Source organism: Phaseolus vulgaris, chromosome 2 (genome assembly GCF_000499845.2).
Source record: "Phaseolus vulgaris cultivar G19833 chromosome 2, P. vulgaris v2.0, whole genome shotgun sequence".
In the NCBI taxonomy this organism is placed as follows: domain Eukaryota; kingdom Viridiplantae; phylum Streptophyta; class Magnoliopsida; order Fabales; family Fabaceae; genus Phaseolus; species Phaseolus vulgaris.
Window position 1 is genome coordinate 3,602,880 of NC_023758.2, and position 18,160 is coordinate 3,621,039.

An 18,160-nucleotide genomic window follows, 5' to 3' on the forward strand; every position below is an offset into this window, starting at 1 on the left:
TTGTTATTATTTAACTGGAGACTGGAGAGAAGGGAGAGAATGATTAGTATCTTCTTCTCTATTAAATAAAAAATTAAATATATTTATAATATTTTGTGGACCACTTTAGTGGGAGGGTGGAGATTTGTTACGTTACTTTTTTTTATTTAAACTAACCCACGTATCATACTTCCCACTTTCTCTCTCATATATAGGTACCTACTCTCCACTTTTTCTCTCCACTACACATAACACATTCTTTTTTTTACCATACTTCTCATATAAATAAATAAATTCATTCATTCTCTTTGCCATATGTAACTTTTAATGACAGCTCTCCACTATTTTATTAACCTACTTTTTAACGGTATACTCTTTAACTTCTCATTTTAATGTTATTAAGATAAATTTTTTTTGAAGAATAAAAAGATACTAAAAAAAGAGAAATAAAAAATGCAGATACACACTACTATTTAATTATATACTCTTTAACTTCTCATTTTAATTTTATTAAGAAAAATTATTTTTAAAAGATAAAAAAATACTAAAGAAACAAAAATAAAAAATGCAGATACACATGCACGTCAGTACCTATGTTCCCACTAGTATACATAATAATAATAATAATAATAATAATAATAATAATAATAATAATAATAATAATAATAATAATAATAATAATAATAAAAATAAAAACTAAAAAATGTGATGCATCGACAGAGCACATAGTTTGTAATAATGTTATTTAGTTTGACTATAAAAGTTAATAGTTTGTAATAATGTTATTTAGTTTGACTATAAAAGTTAATAGTTTGTAATAATGTTATTTAGTTTGACTATAAAAGTTAATAATATAGGCAAAATCATTTATTACAATTTTTTAATATAATATTTTTTTACTTAATATTATTTTCAAAATTTAAGATCACATTAATTAACCTTAGTTAATTATATTCTTTGATTTTCATTTAATATTTAATTAATTAATTTTTATTCCATTTGAAGTTACGTTCACACTAATATTTTTAAATCTATTATTATATTAATTATCATTTAATTAAATAAAGTAGATCAATTGAATCTAAATAACATTATCTATCATAACTTCTCTTAAACCATCACAACTTTACAAAGTCATACACACAATTCTTAAAATCCTTTACAAAAAATACTTCATCAATAGTCTCTATAACAATGGCTTATTATCTCACATCATTTCATCCATTCCTTGCCCCTATAAAAAAAATGTATTTGTTAATTTTTATAGGAAATGTTCAAGTTCATTTTAGAAATAAAATTGAATTTCTAAATTTTCTAGAGATTTCTATATTTAGGTATGAAACTTATAATATTTTATAATTTTCTTTTTACAAATTTGTGTTAATTATTATTGTTGTTTCTATTAAATTTCTAAAACTATTTATAAATCCAACCTTAAAATTTGTAATAATGTTATTTAGTTTGGCTATAAAAGTTAATATTATAGGCAAAATCATTTATTACACTTTTTTAATATAATATTTTTTTACTTAATATTATTTTCAAATTTTAAGATCACATTAATTAACCTTAGTTAATGATATTCTTTGATTTTCATTTAATATTTAATTAATTAATTTTTATTCAATTTGAAGTTAAGTTCACACTAATATTTTTAAATCAATTATTATATTAATTATCATTCAAGTAAATAAAGTGGATCAAGTCACAGTTGAATCGTACACTACAATACAATTATGAAGTAGAATCCAATTTTAGAGAAAAAAATAATTAGTTGCTATAGTGATTAAATTAGAGACAAATTTAGGACTAAATAAATTTTTGTTTTTAAATTAGTTTTTATTATTATTAAATAGTTTCTAAATTGGTATTTAATTAGCAACTAAGATTTTTCTACCAAATTTAGAAACTAAATAATTGATTTTCTATCTGATGATTTTCTTGTAGTAGTAATAACATTATCTATCGCTGCAGGTATAACATCTTTATGGTTGTTCAGTGGTATAACCAGTTTGTGGTTTGTAAACGGGTTGAGATACCCCTAAAGTATCCCTCTTAATTTAATTTATTCATTGTTGATAAAAAAAATATACACACAATTCTTAAAACATTAATAAGTTAACACCAATATAAATTGAGCATTCATCCTTTACAAAAAAAATACTTCATCAATAGTCTCTAACAATGGCTTATTATCTCATATCATTTCATCCATTCCTTGCTGCTATCATCATTTATCTGGTGTTTCTTCCTTTACATTTCTCACCCATCCAAGGAAACACAAATGAGGGATTCAGCATTAACCTCATTCGAAAAACCTCTCCCAAAGTCTTCCCTCAACGTCTAAGAGGTTTATCAGCCATCTCAGGAACTCCACAATCCCCAATTAGTGCTTACCTTGGTGAATATCTCATGGAGATTTCTATTGGAACTCCACCCTTCAAAGTCTATGGTATTGCAGACACGGGCAGTGATCTCACATGGACTCAATGTGTGCCATGCAACAACTGCTACAAGCAAATTAACCCCATGTTTGATCCTAAAAAATCCTCCTCCTATAGCAACATACCATGCAACTCAAACTTGTGTCATGAACTTGACACAGGCGTGTGTTCTCCACAAAAGCAATGCAACTACACATATGCCTATGGAGATTCTTCCATGACACAAGGATCTTTGGCACAGGAAACTGTGACACTCACCTCAACCACAGGGGAAAGTGTTCCCCTTAAGGGCATTGTGTTTGGTTGTGGACACAAGGACTCAGAGGGTTTCAATGACCATGAAATGGGAATCATAGGGTTAGGAGGAGGGCCAGTGTCATTGATTTCTCAAATAGGTTCATCTTTTGGAGGCAAAATGTTTTCACAATGCTTGGTCCCTTTCCACACTGATGTGAGTGTTTCTAGCAGAATGAGTTTTGGCAAAGGGAGTAAGGTATCAGGGATTGGAGTGGTTTCTACACCTTTGGTTGCAAAGGAAGATAAAACCCCTTATTTTGTGACCTTACTAGGGCTCAGTGTGGGAAACACATATTTGCATTATAATGGTTCTTCAAAAACTGTTGAGAAAGGTAACATGTTCCTTGATTTAGGAACACCTCCAACTATCTTACCAACACAATTCTATGATCGAGTGGTGGCTCAAGTGAAGAACCAAGTTGCAATGAAACCTATTGTAGATGATCCTGATTTGGGTTCTCAACTTTGCTATCAAACAAAGAACAATCTTAATGGTCCTATGCTAACTGCTCATTTTGAAGGTGCAGATGTAACATTGGCACCAATTCAAACCTTCATTTCACCAAAAGATGGTGTTTTCTGCTTGGGGTTCACCAACACTAGCAGTGATGTGGGGATTTATGGTAACTTTGTTCAATCAAACTACTTGATTGGATTTGATCTAGAAGCAAAAATGGTATCTTTCAAGCCAACAGATTGTACAAAAAATAAGTAGAATCTTAATCCATGTGTATGAATTCTGTTTAAGAAGAAGGTTTTCAAAGGTTTCAATTTACTCTTAATATTTTCTTTAATTCCATTTGTTTTTTTTACCTAAACAAACATGTTACAGAAAAAAAAAAGAAACTTGTCTTTGTTTTTTTGTAAGAAATGAAATTAGCAAACCAATATATTCAAATTTGATTTTTTTTAAAAATAAAATTTTATTTCTATTATATTCTATTTGACCCTTTATTTTTTAAGATGTTTTAGTATTTTACTTGTTAATTATTCCTTTAGTTAAAATATATGACACGTTTCAATGAAAATATTTGAAAAATGTATTATTTTGTAACTGTTTTTAATAGTTAGTTTGTTTTAATAAGTAAACTGAATTCATTTTAATTATTAGGCTGAGTTAACTTTAAACTGATAGAAATAATGACTATTTTAAAATCATAAAAATTAAATGAATTTTTAAAATACAAGAGAGAGAAACGTCTAATCTAAAAAAAACTAAATTAATAATTAAGTTTTTTTTATCACTTTAATCAAGATAAATATTTGTATTACAATTTGTTTAGTATTAAAAGTATCACCAAGAAAATAATTCAATATCGATTAAATTTAAAGATAAAAAATAATTAATCATTATATTGATTAAATTAGATACTAATTTAGAAACTAAAAATTTATTTATATCTAAAGTAATTTCTATTGTTAGATAAAAAAATTAAAATAATTTATAAATTGATATCTAAATTAGCTACCTAACTTTTAACTACTAATATTTTAGATTCTAAATTAGTCTCTAAAACACTAATATAAACTAATTTAAAATATAAAGTGGTAAGTAGCCAAAATCTTGATAATTAATGGTGAGATACCAATTTAGAAACTATTTTATAAATTTGTATTAATAATAAAAATTATTTTAAGGACCAATAATTTTTTTAGTTTATAAAATGGTCTCTAATTTAGTGAAATAGTAACTAATTATTTTGGTCTCTAGAACTAGTTTTTATTTAATGATTTAAATATAGTATTTAACATTAATGTGTTATATATGTGAATGAGTTATTATTATTATTATTATTATTTCTATTGAATTTATTAAATTATTTAATAAGCAGAATGTTGAAGCTTTTGAGACTGTTATTTAGTTTGATTATATATTTAATAAATATAAAAGTTAATGCTATTGAAAATATTTATTGCATTTTCTTAAATATAATTTTATTTAATTCTTATTTTCAAAATCCAAAATAGCATTAATTACTTTTTGTTTAATTATACTTCATGTGTTCTTTTTAATTGTCAATTTTGTTATTCAAGTTTTGTTTTTATATATAATTCCTTTGTGAAGTTGAATATTACATTATTTGTTGTTTTATTGAATATACTCTTACTCTTGAATATTTAAAAAATAATTAAAATACTCCCTGTAGAATTATGGGTGATGTTAAATTTTTTGGTGGGATGAAAAATCTTTTCATAATATTTCAAATTAAAATTGATGGTGATAAAAATTTAAAGATTAAAACAGTGTGAGTAAACTTATTTTTATTGAAATGAGAAATAAACACTTTAAATACTCTATTTTTATAGGTTTTTTAATTGACATAAATAATTGATATTTTATTAGAAATGAAAGGATAACTTAATTCATGAAAAATAAAAATTTGACATTTTATTGTAAACAGAAAATAGACCATTTTAAATTATTTTCACGTAGATAATAAAAAATATATAAAGATATAATTAGAAAGAAATTAAGAACTCTATTAAAAATTATGAAAATTGATGTTTTTATTTAATATAAATATTTTTTTTTTACTTTTTTAAAATATTTAATTAATTTACATATATATATGTATGCATTGTAATATTTATTTAGTTTAAATATATGCCTGATGTAAAAATAGAAAACTAATGATAAAATAAAACATTTATTAACATTAAGAAAATGTATTATTTTTTATATATTTAATTATTTTAAATTGAGTTTCTATTAAACTTTTTAAATAATTGATAATTAAAATTTATATATATTTTAATTAAATCTTTATCTTTTATCCGTTAATTGAGTGTTATATTGTCGGACATCTTACTTATTATTTTTACATTAGAGTTTATTAAAATCTATTTTTAATGTGATATGTTAAGTTTTATTGTTTTAGTAAATAATTATACACATTTTTTATTTTTTATAAATATGAAAAAAAGTTATCTACTTTTAATAGCACAAGAGTTTGTTTGTTCATTTCTAAAACATCATGGTCAATTTTCTCTAGTTTCATTTATGGCTGGTTGTAGTTTTCATGCTATTATGTCAAACACAAATTGGAGTTAAAAATATTGGGTTGTGTTGGATATTATGATATTTTATAGTATATAAGTCTCACCTTATAAGTAGGTTTTACAAGGTTGAGTCAGACTTTAGATATATTTTTAACAAGATATTATAACCATTAAAAGTTTATCTTATCGAGAGTTTGTTGGTCTTATCGGGTCATCCGCTATCGGATCACTTATAAATATATAATCTTAAACACGAGCTGGTGTAAGGGTGCAAACCTCATCTCATAAACTTTATAAGGTTGAGTTAAACTTAAAATCTACAATAACTCACCCAATTCTCTATTCTACAAATGAGATAAAGTTGATTCATTTTACCAAATTCCTAAGAAATCAAAGGCCACAAATGATCCCTTCACTAGAGTCACATACAACAATGGTGATTAAATTTTAAATTTTAAATTTTAGAACTAATTACATATTAGAGAAGGTACTTACTATACATGCTCATAATAAAACATTAATGATTAACTAATAAGTAAATAAATGATAATTCATTCCTTCCTTTTTTTATTTCTCTCAACTTTGAAAATAATAATTTATTTTCATATTTTTTTTAAAAAAATTCAATAACATATTATTATTATTATTATTATTATTATTTCTATTATACTCTTAGTCCTCATATTAATTTAAAACAATTTACAAGTGCTTGATGAAAATAAAAATGATTGAAATAAGAAATCACACCAATACTGTTTATTGAGATTTGAAGCAATATATTTTAACTAATTCAGTTGTAGTAGATATTTGAGTTGTTTTTTTTATTCATGACACATTTAATTTATTCACTATTTACTTAAGTCGGCCTCTTTCAAAGCCATTGAGTTTGCCTTTATTTGGACCAATTTATATCTATTGGGCCCAAGCTAAGTGGGTGAAAAAGATATATTTTAAGTGATCTGGTCATGACTCGATTATGACCGAACAATACAAAGACTTAAAAGAAAGAACATAAAGAGTATTAAATCATATATATATATATATAATACTCATAAAATATATAAAAACACAAATAATTTAGAATTACACAAAATTTAAATTCATTACTATAACTTAATTCTATGATTTATAATATTTTAGTCTATACAATAAATCTAACAACATATTTTATAAAATAATTTAGCTAAATTCAATTTATCAATTAGTTAATTTGATTTGATTAATTGACTGTTGATTAATTTAGTTTAATTTTGATTATTTATGAAAATAATTTTATTATTATTACTTTTTTACAATATTTTCCCATAATAAATAGTAAGGCGTCTATAATTTTATTATTGTTGACATTTCTTATTACAACAGTTCTATTAGCTCTTCATCTCAATTAATTAATAAATCAAATGTTTTGAGTTAAATACTTGTTTATTTTGAATTGTTTCCATAAATTATTTCGAAAATATTTGTTACATGTAAATCGTATATATTTAATCATGAACTTATACAATTTCTACAATTCATTAAATTTTTAAAATCAATCAATTGAAATACACACATAATCAATCAATTGAAATACACACATGCATGTGAAGACAAGGATCAAGATTTTGTTGAACTTCTAATCTCTTTACATTAAATCCAATAAATTGATTAGTGACTCACGGACCACGTTGGCTCGTGATTATACATAAAGTTTCTGCTCAACACAACAAAGTCCAAAATTTTTATTCTTAAAAAACATAAAAACACATAATTTCTTTGGAACAAGTATTAATTTCGTTAAAACATAGACTAAATATTATATTAGAATCATTTAAAACATATTCGAACAAGAATTTATTCAATTTATCATGTCATCCACTATCGGACCACTATCATATCATATGCTATCGGCCCACTTTTGAGTGGGTCTTGAACCCTTTGCTTATCTTCCGGAAAGGAAAAAAAAAGGAAATTAAGAGGTAAATAGTATTTTGGAGAACTCGTCAAAGAATTCACTCACATGCTGCTACTGTCTATCTCTTGTGACTTAACCCCACCAACTTCTCCACTCACATGAATGTTATGCTGATATATGTATATATGAAATGAATTCCTCTACTTATCACATGACTTTGTCCCTTGCTAAAAGCTTCATGGCCAACATTCTCTTCTTCCATCTTTGCTTTTTTGTACTGTATACAGTCTTACTTCAAACTCTAAGTGGAGCTTACAACTCCGGGTTCAGTGTTCAACTAATCCGCCAGAACTCACCAAATTCTCCCTTCTACAAATCAAATGAACTTCATATGCATAGACGTGCCTCATTTTACCAAGTTCCCAAGAAATCATATGCCCCAAATGGTCCCTTGACTAGAGTCACATCCAACAATGGTGACTATCTCATGAAGCTCACATTGGGGACACCACCAGTGGATGTGTATGGTTTGGTTGATACAGGCAGTGACCTCGTGTGGGCACAATGTACACCTTGCCAAGGCTGTTATAAGCAGAAAAGTCCTATGTTTGAGCCTCTAAGGTCCAAAACATACACTCCTGTTCCATGCAATTCAGAAGAGTGTAATTCACTCTTTGGTCATTCGTGCTCTCCTCAAAAACTCTGCGCATATAGTTATGCTTATGCTGATTCTTCAGTGACAAAAGGGGTGCTTGCAAGGGAAACTATCACATTCAGTTCCAACAATGAAGAATCGGTTGTTGTTGGAGACATTATATTTGGGTGTGGACACAGCAACTCTGGAACTTTCAATGAAAACGACATGGGGATCGTTGGTCTAGGTGGGGGTCCTCTGTCACTTGTTTCACAAATTGGTAGCCTTTATGGAAGTAGAAGGTTTTCTCAGTGCCTGGTTCCTTTTCATGCAGACCCTCAGACTTCAGGTACCATCAGTTTTGGTGATGCCAGTGATGTTTCTGGTGAAGGAGTAGCCACAACTCCTTTGGTTTCTGAGGAAGGTCAGTCCCCTTATCTGGTCACACTAGAAGGCATAAGTGTTGGAGACACATTTGTGCCCTTTAATTCCTCAGAAATGCTTGCCAAGGGAAATATAATGATTGATTCAGGTACACCAGCAACATATTTACCACAAGAATTTTATGACCGTCTAGTGGAGGAATTGAAGGTGCAGAATAGCCTGTTACCCATTGATGATGACCCAGACTTGGGCACACAACTTTGCTACAGAAGTGAGACAAACTTAGAAGGGCCAACCTTGACTGCTCATTTTGAAGGGGCAGATGTGCAATTGATGCCAATACAAACCTTCATTCCACCAAAAGATGGGGTGTTTTGCTTTGCAATGGCTAGCACTGCTGACAGAGAATATATATTTGGCAATTTTGCTCAATCAAACATTTTGATTGGATTTGATTTAGATAAAAAGTTAGTTTCTTTTAAGCCAACTGATTGCGCTAATCAGTAGACTAAAGTTAAGGCTAGATCAAGAATATATTTGAGATGTAACATCTTCATATAGTATTTTAATTAGAATACCAGCATGCGTGTAATATTGAATCTGCAATGTTACGTACTGTTTTCATTCAACATTCTTTTTTCTTTCACTTTCGTAAAAATATGGACCCTCAGAAGAATAAGGTTAAAATATACTATGCATGCTAACGTAGCGTAGTGGCCTAGCATTTGAACACATATGAAACTTCCTGGTCGAGGGAGTCTTTTATATGTTTGGCTTTCATCCAAGATGCAAGCAAGAATGATCAAACAAAACTCAGTCCCCACATAATTACCCTTAATATTTTGATATATAAGAGATCATCAACATTTAAAATTTGTTAGTGATCACATACTTCAAAGAATCACATACATTTTTTTCTTCGAATCTTAGTTATTAAAAAATAATCTGATGCTATATATCTTCAGTTTTCGTTTATTATGACAACAAGAATTTCTATTTGATCGCTTTTTCTCTATTTTTGTGTGTGTGTATACATGTAAATGGATTTATACATTCATTATATTTTAGAAAATGCATTTTAAAAAGCTATAACTTTTATCCTCTTAAAGTACACTCAATTTCTACCTTGTTAAATATACTATTTATAAAAAAACAAATTGCATACTGTTGGGAACCTTTTCTCTACCATCTCCAAGTTCAAGTGTCTACCGAGTAAAAAAAAGTTCAAGAAAGCTCAATTCATGGGATAAAAAATGCCGCATGGAATTAGCTACTCACTGAAAGGCCAAATCATGTACAAACCATAATCAGTAGACGGAGGCAAAAGATCCCTTCCCACACTCTCCAACTGAGATTTGGAGTATTTCTTTGCCAGCTTGGCTTTGCCGGCAACAGAGACGTCGTGGAACCTAAGACAACAAAACAGTGGAATCAAGAAATTACATTAACACTGAAAGCTGGTAATATCATCATATAGAATGCTTAAGTGCTGTACAACATACCAGATGCCAATTCTTGCTCAAAGGTTGCACAGCTACCTGGATCTCTCCCACATTGCGCATAGGAGGAAAGTGAGGAAAACATAAAATTCTCTTTTTGAAATCTTCTTTATCTCTACCCCGAACATATGAACCCCAAGAAGCATTACCCTCTCTTCTAGTATCTTTCAAGAAGAATAAAGTGGAACCTTTACAAAGAGATTTGTATGGTTCCCTAGCATCAAAATCAAATTCATTTGCTTCACTATTACCATTCCAAGCAGAGTAAGTTCTTTCAGAGCGCTCCAGTTCACGGGGAGAAACAATGTTAGGCAGGACTTGAACAACATAACCAAGTGACACCGAAAATGTTAGATGTTGTGTATGATCGTAACATATGGAACGCTGCAAAAAGCTTTTGGGGTTGGCTTTCATGGCTTTTGTAAAAAGTTTCAGGCTGTCCAAAGAGCTCAAGCCAGGATAAAAGGGATGTACAGCTTCAACATGATGAATTGACACAAATGGTGCTATTGGGTGAGAGGATAGAAGACCATGAGCGTTACCTCTTATATCCCACTGAAAGGTTAATGAAAAATTAATCCTGATCATTTACGAATTCCAATGAAAAAATGGCTGGATGATAATTATACTGTACATCTGACAATTTTCCTTTCTCTTAGAATGGAAAGAAACTATAAATTAAAAACAATAAAAGATGCGACCAAAATAAAATGGAGTATAACAAAATACCTGGTGAAAACCACGCTCCCATGTCAGTGGAATGCCAAGTTCAGTGATACAGGCATGCAGTCGATCATCACTACCATAAAGCTTTGGATACCTCTCAATGCATTCATCAAGCATCTCAGAGAGTGCCTTTGCAAGTGGCTGACTTATTGCAATCCCACCACCACCAAAGGCCATTGAGTGACTGAAATAGGAATTTGCTGAATGGCTCTCCGAGGGGCTACCTATATAAATCATTTCTGAAGAATTATACTTGCTGAGAACATCAACTAGGTTATTCACGTTAAAGATGGTATCATCATCACAGAGGACAAACCAGCGCACATCAAAGAGGCCGAGCCGAAAGCTCTCTTTGACAATGCGAGAAATCCGGAGGCCAGAAGGGTGACCAATGGGATTAGTGTAGCGGAAATATGAGATGTCTTCAGAAATCATGATAGGAGGCAATAAATCATCTCCAGGTTCTTCGAGCACTTGTTCTTCTAACCACACATGACCACGCATGTCATTAGGACGCCACCACAATTTGACATATTCCTTCCTCCGTTTCCAAAGTTGAGATGATCCTGCTATGCCAAAAACAATATGTTTAAGTGACAAGCCTTGCTGTTCGACAATACTGCTTCCATTACGATGATGATCTTTCATGGCTCGGAATTGGAGAGCAGAAGGGGGTGTTACTTTTGCATGGCAATGAGAAGCACACTTCTTCCAATTGAAAAAGTGGGGTCTAGTTTCCCGATCCTTTAAACTGTGAAAGCAACATGTAGTTGCATCAGAGAACACAAGAGAAAGCCAAGCAGTAGTAGATATGAGAAGTGCTGCAATGGCTACGGCCAAGGTTCCAATTCGGCTTTGGCGCCTCGGTGGACTGACAGGCAAAGGACATAGATGGGAATTCTTGTCATGGTCATGATAGGATGACACAATGGTCTTCAAAGTTTGAGTCATCATCACCATCATTCCAATTTGCATGTCTGCCTCTCACTACCAGCAGAGACACAGTGAAAAGGCCAAAGGAAAACTATAGAGGTATTTCACCTCAGCAGCACACGCCCGAACCAAAACGTGTAACACCCTACAAAAAGAAAAAATAAACAGAAAAAAGTTCCCATTAAGTGCATCATTTAGGATCTATTTGTTTTTTTCAAAACTGGCAACTTTTAGAAGTCTTTTCCAGAAAAAGAAACTACACCTCAAACCAATACAGAATGAGAAAAATAAAAAGAACAATGTTAATTGCATAATTTAGGATTCATTTGTTTGGGTGGAAAAATTATAATTTTTTAGAAGATTTTCTGGTATTACACTACTTTGAAACAAGCTAAAAATATGAAAAGTAAGTGCTGAAACAGGCTTTGTAAGCAGATCCGGAAAAGGAACAAACATGATAACATCACTGACTAGTTATGCAGTCACTAATAATTTTTATATAAAGAAAAACTTAAGTTTGAAATTGAACATCCAACAGCTATACTAGAATTGTACGTGACCTAGTTAACTCGCCTCACGCATCGCTTCGCAATCAAAAGGGAAAGGGGGAAATGGAAGAGTATAAGGAGACACTCTATTTTGGGCTACATTTACACCCTTAGTTTTCATGATCATGGTATTAATATATAGCTGTTTATTTTATATCATTCATATATATTTTCCAGCTTAATACCTACGAACTGCCATCAATCTATTCCTAGGCAGAAAGCCAATAGAACATAATGAAGGTGAAGGACGAGGCAAAAAAACCCCAAGACAATATGGGTTTTTTACAGTGGGGAATTTCTTCAAACAGGTAAGGAGCAGTAAAACAACGACGTAAAGTAAAAGGGAATGTTGAAAACAGCAAAAAAGTTTGTAAGTGATTGAAACTCTTTTTTGAAACAAATTACAGAGAGGGTATTGCAAAAGTGAGCCATTACCTCACTGAGAAACTGTGGAATCAAGGGGTTCCTGTTCTTGGTAGGTCTCCAAAATGGTGAAAGTGCAGTGATGGTGTTGAAAACTTGGAAGCGGTTAAGTAACCATTTGATTTGCTACATTTGCATGGCTCATCTCTTCATCATGGTGTGATATTGAAAACGGAGATCGGATTCAGAAGATGCAACCACCAAATCATGCCAAAATCAATAATTGAAGTGTTATGCTCCAAAGTTTTTGAACTCAATGTCAAGCGTAATCATCGCCGATACTCCTATACGTTCACTTTAATTTGAAATTTTTGTAATACCTTTGCCTTCTGTATTTTTTTTATTCATGTGCATTGATTGGTAGGGATTTCAAATATGATTTCTGATATTTCAGTTTCACAGTTCTTCTTTTGCCTTTCTTCTTCACAGTTTTCTAAATTTCAATTTACAGTTACATATAAAAATATAAATATATATATATATATATAAAGTTAATCATAAAAACTCAAAATTAGTAATTAATTTCATTCTAAATTTTGAAATTTATATATAAATAAAAAACATGAATCTTCCAAAAACTTTATAATTAAAAAAGATTAAGGCTTCCTATTGTATACTTGTAGTGGAACAAGGTAATGAAAAAAAAAACTGTGTAAGAATTTAAAATATAAAAAATACTACAATTAAAATTGATAAGTGCGATATATCACAATTGTATCTTAATAGGTAAAGATGATAGATAGTACCTGAAATTAGTTGTATAATTGTTGACGTGTCAGTAATCTCCTCGTTCCTTCCTTTGAGTCTCCTTCCTTATATGCGGGTGCTTGATCGGGGTTGACCTAAAAAAGGTACTCTAAGATCAAAAGTATTTTATGTAAAGAGTGTATTTTGAAGGGATTAAAAACGTACCTTACATCTATGCAAAAAGAGTTTATTTATAGTGTTGGTAATGGGTTCTTGTTGTGATAGACTGAATATTAATGATTCACTGATGTGTATGGTAATCCTTGATTCATAGGAAGATATACTGATATATAGGTATGTTGGTATATTTGAAGAATTATCTTCATTTGATTAGTTAGTATTAGCTTATTTATCAGATATATTTTCTGCATAATCCGGAATATAAATCATAAAAGACTTTTGTAACTATAGGTGTCGTAATTTATTAAATATTTTAAGTATATTTTGTTCTCATTTATTAAATATTTATGTTTTGGTATGATTGGGACCAAGTGACTCTTCCAGTAACAATCAAGAAGTTTACTATTTTAATTTGAAAATTTAAAAATAAGAATTTAAAAATTGTACTCAAAGAGTTAAGAAAAAAATCCTCTTAATGTATCTGTAGACTTTTATTCGTGGTGAAATACGAAATTATAAAAAGCATAAAAATCTTAAAATTAATTGTTTATTCACAAGTTTCCCTACTAATTCAACCACGTCTTTGTTGGTGTCAACTTTTTTTACTGTGGTAAAAGCAACATCAATAAAAGAAAAATGTTATTTAAAGTCCTTCAATATTTATCAAATTTAAAATTAAAGGACTTATTATTTAAATCATATTCAAAATAAAAGGAATTTGTTAATTTATTAACTCAGAAAAACATGTTACATCCTAAAAAATTTGTAAATGTGGCGGATAAGTTAAGTGAAAATGATGTAAATTCACACATCTTTAATTTAATTTAATATATAAAAATACAAGTATGTACATTAGAATAATTACAGTTTTCTCTAGCTATGTACTCTTTACTCTGAAATTCACTTGTATGCAAGTGAAATTTAGTTTAATTTTTGAATTTGTTTTTCATCTTAAGATAATGATACCATTAATCAATGGACCAACCATTGCCAAAACTTTGTCATCATTTTGTCTTTTTACACTGATTTTTTATAATTATGTTCATATTTTTTTTACAATATTTCTTTTAAACTATCTCTTATATTACCATGATGAAACTGATTTTATTTATTTTTCCTGTAATTGATTATAGAAAAGTTCTTTTAAAATAGATTCTTAATCTATTTTTCAATTTATATATTATGTACTATTTTTCCTTTAACAACAACTAGAAGCTCAACAAGAATTGCCAACAACATTCATTATATTTACTTACTGAGATGATAACATTTATTTCATGAGAAATGCTAACGACAAATTGAAATACACCAGTTTTCAATTATAATTTGATCAATATAATCTCATATAATTTGATCAATATAATCTCAAAATTATTTTATTTTAGCAAAAAAAATTTTAGTTATAATTTAGTATATGATTGTCAACGTATCATCACTTTTATTTCATATATAATCACAAGAGATGACAATGCATATTATCACATGTTGCTCAGAAAATTGCTAATGTGCCCTCCAAAAAAAGGCTGAAACAAAGTTTTTTGAAACTCATTAGAAACCTCATTCAACTATATCCTAGGAGTTTCAGAGACACAAGCTCCAATATTGAACAGCTTTGGAGGACAGAAAATGAATAAAATAAAGAAACATGTGATGGAAAAGTGTTACTGAAGACCATAAAGAAGCAAAGCTCCTACAGCACCAACACCAGCAACGAGTCCAACAATAACTCCAATAGGAGGCAAGCCCCCACCAATAGCTTTTCCAGTATTAACATCATATCTAGCAAACCTCTTCTTTGGTGCTTGACACTGAGGACATTCATATGTGTCCGTCTGCACAAGATCAAACAAGATGAGTATGACAAAAGCACTCTACACAAATACCATCCATCTCAAGAACACGAAGTTTCTCTGTTTGGAGTCAAATCAAATATCATTAATTGACTGTCACAGGATAGACTGTATCTAGTTCTGATACTATCTTAAAAAGTGGATTTTATGTCTAATTTAACATTATAAACCAACCAGCTTGTAAGGTGAGATTTGCAACCACTTATACATTATGAACTATCTCTAGTCGAAGTGTGATATCAAATCAGGAAAGATGCTAATGCTGACACTAAAACTACATCAATATCTCTAGTCGAAGTGTCTCTCAAACCAGGAAAGATGCTAATGCTGATACTAATATTACATCAATATCTTTAGTCGAAGTGTGATCTCAAACCAGGAAAGATGCTAATGCTGATACTAATACTACATCAATATCTTAAGTCGAAGTGTGACTTCAAACTAGGAAAGATGCTAATGCTGACACTAATACTACATCAACAAAAGTAAAGAGTTGTCCCCTTAGAGGAGGTTAACCACATAGATCATGTAACATAGTTGATTTTGGTCAAACACCAAATTATGCACAATGAAATCCCTTTAATAACCATCATACCATAATAAATTGCATAAAAGGCATTCTATATTAGAAAAAGGGTGCCTGAAGGAAAGAACAGAGGGATGAAAAGCTTAGAAGTACACTTTTATATGCTGTGTACTTACCTGCTCATCAAAAGGTTTCTGTAAGGTGTATATGTATCCACAATCAAGGCAAATGTGAGTAGCTCTTGCCTGCATGCAAGTTCACTTGATCAACAATTTAATTTAAAGTGGACATAACATCATCTTTAGTCCAGACAGCAAATAATTAGGAGGATGAACAAGAATGTCACTTCAAACAGATTCTTGCCTTTTGAGTCTCAGTCAGTTTTCTTCCAAAGCGAGGAGGAGCAGGACGCTTTGGGAGCTTTTTAACGTCTACCTGGGCACCTCTAGATAACAAAAGATGGAGAATTTAAGATGTTAAGCCATTGCAGCTGGTAGGTAAATGATAGAACAAAGACATGATTGCATGAAGATTAGAAAGACTAAAATATGTATCAGACACACTGACACGGACACTCATACAATACGGACACGAACACTTTGACACATATAATCTCCAAAATGCAGGGCACATGGACAGATCTATATATTATATTATATTATATAAATTAACAATAAAGATTTATGTGCATAAGTATGTCTCAATTTCTTTTTTGTGATAGAAAGATGTTTCTCATGATTGGTTCAAAAGAATTTGTTTCTTATTTTTATAATCATAATAAAAATTTATATGATAAGTTCGAATTTTTAGAAAATCAATGTATTTGTCATTTTCAAAATTGTGTTGGAACCGTGCTAGAATTGTTAGATATCCAACAAATATTTTTTGAATTTGACACTTCATTTATACCTGTTCTACGAGTGTCGTACGAGTGTCATTCGATAACTGTTTATGAACACACTATTTAAGAGGCGCGCCCGAGTCTCATTTTATGATGGAAGCAAACAGATGAACTTAAGTGGCATGATAATTTTCTCAGTCACATCCTGAACTTATGTAGCCTTTCTTCAGTTTTTATTTCAATAGTTTAGGGTGTTGGCTCCTCATGGTAGCCACAAGTTTACTAGAGAATTAATGCAAGTAAGAAGAGTGAACCTGCTGACAACAAAGTAGACAGAATCAGGTTTTGCTTGGATTGCTGTTTTAGTAAATCCAAGCTTATCCGCAGGCCACAATTCATCTCCAAAGAAACTGCTAGTGTAAAGAACTTGGTCCCCTGACTTTAGCCCTGCTTTTGCTGCATTTCCACCACCATCAACAGCCTATAGAACACAACAAACAAGCACACATCCATGAACAAATCCTCATTCAGAAATTGGAATGTGAAAGGGAGAGAGACACTATTATACTAACCGTGATGACAACACCCCCACCAGATTTTTGCCCTAAGGTGAGGCCAAGAGGCTTGTCAACCTCCACCTCAATTGTCTTTGAAGCTCCAGCAGTTTTTGCTGCAATCTCAAGCCTCCTCCCACTGATGGAGGAAACATTCTTTTTCTCACCAAGGAATGATTCTGAAACACCCCTTTTGGCTTCATGCAGTGAGAGACCTTGTAAAGATGTTTTCTGCAGATAAAGGAGCAAAAGATTTCAATTTGTTAATCTGCAAGGTAGAATAGTTACATGGTTTTTGCACTACCACTTTTCCATGATTCTGACTAATTTCCACTCAACAAGTTTTTGAGATTATCCACACCATTGTAGTGATTTTGGATCATGTAATGTAATAGTTTATTGTAAGAGAAAAAAAAATAGTACCTGGCATTGAGGAGGAGTATAGAGGTGAGAGTTTTTTAAGGAGGGACTCCTCCTGGTGGTGGTGAAGGTGGCTGAGAATGAAGTGGAGGAACCGGCAACCACCGCGGACATGTTTCCGGCGAGATATGTGGATAGGAATTCACCACCAAACAAACACACACGTTTGCTCTGAATTTTATAAAAAATGTATAGAGGAAAAAGTTTCTTTTTATTTTATTCTGAGATTAGATAATACTTGACTGGTGGTGGAAATGAAGACACCAAACAACCTCACTCTATGGCCACAAGCTATAGAGTTGCTAATAGTACTCCCAATCCACATGAAGTGTGTATCCCAC

At 30.5% G+C, this 18,160-nt stretch overlaps 4 protein-coding genes across 4 annotated transcripts; 2 read left to right on the forward strand and 2 right to left on the reverse strand.

Moving 5' to 3' along the window:
• Positions 1-2,163: 2,163 nt before the first annotated feature.
• On the forward strand, positions 2,164-3,435 carry LOC137809592 (aspartic proteinase CDR1-like). The gene has a single exon (XM_068610706.1). The coding sequence runs from the start codon at positions 2,164-2,166 to the stop codon at positions 3,433-3,435; it is 1,272 nt and encodes a 423-aa protein (XP_068466807.1).
• A 4,299-nt stretch (positions 3,436-7,734) lies between these two features.
• On the forward strand, positions 7,735-9,207 carry LOC137810295 (aspartic proteinase CDR1-like). Its single transcript, XM_068611481.1, has one exon. It carries the CDS (start codon positions 7,805-7,807, stop codon positions 9,137-9,139), a length of 1,335 nt encoding a protein of 444 aa, XP_068467582.1. The 5' UTR covers positions 7,735-7,804; the 3' UTR covers positions 9,140-9,207.
• A 543-nt stretch (positions 9,208-9,750) lies between these two features.
• Positions 9,751-13,208, reverse strand: LOC137810294 (uncharacterized). The gene is made up of 4 exons (XM_068611480.1): positions 12,774-13,208; positions 10,861-11,935; positions 10,135-10,686; positions 9,751-10,041 (listed from the first exon to the last, which is right to left on the reverse strand). The coding sequence occupies exons 2-4, from the start codon at positions 11,830-11,832 to the stop codon at positions 9,940-9,942; spliced, it is 1,626 nt and encodes a 541-aa protein (XP_068467581.1). The 5' UTR covers positions 11,833-11,935; positions 12,774-13,208; the 3' UTR covers positions 9,751-9,939.
• A 1,835-nt stretch (positions 13,209-15,043) lies between these two features.
• LOC137810296 (protein MET1, chloroplastic) lies at positions 15,044-18,144 on the reverse strand. Its single transcript, XM_068611482.1, has 6 exons — positions 17,823-18,144; positions 17,418-17,630; positions 17,160-17,326; positions 16,368-16,449; positions 16,181-16,249; positions 15,044-15,460 (listed from the first exon to the last, which is right to left on the reverse strand). The coding sequence occupies exons 1-6, from the start codon at positions 17,931-17,933 to the stop codon at positions 15,290-15,292; spliced, it is 813 nt and encodes a 270-aa protein (XP_068467583.1). The 5' UTR covers positions 17,934-18,144; the 3' UTR covers positions 15,044-15,289.
• Between the last annotated feature and the right edge of the window lie 16 nt (positions 18,145-18,160).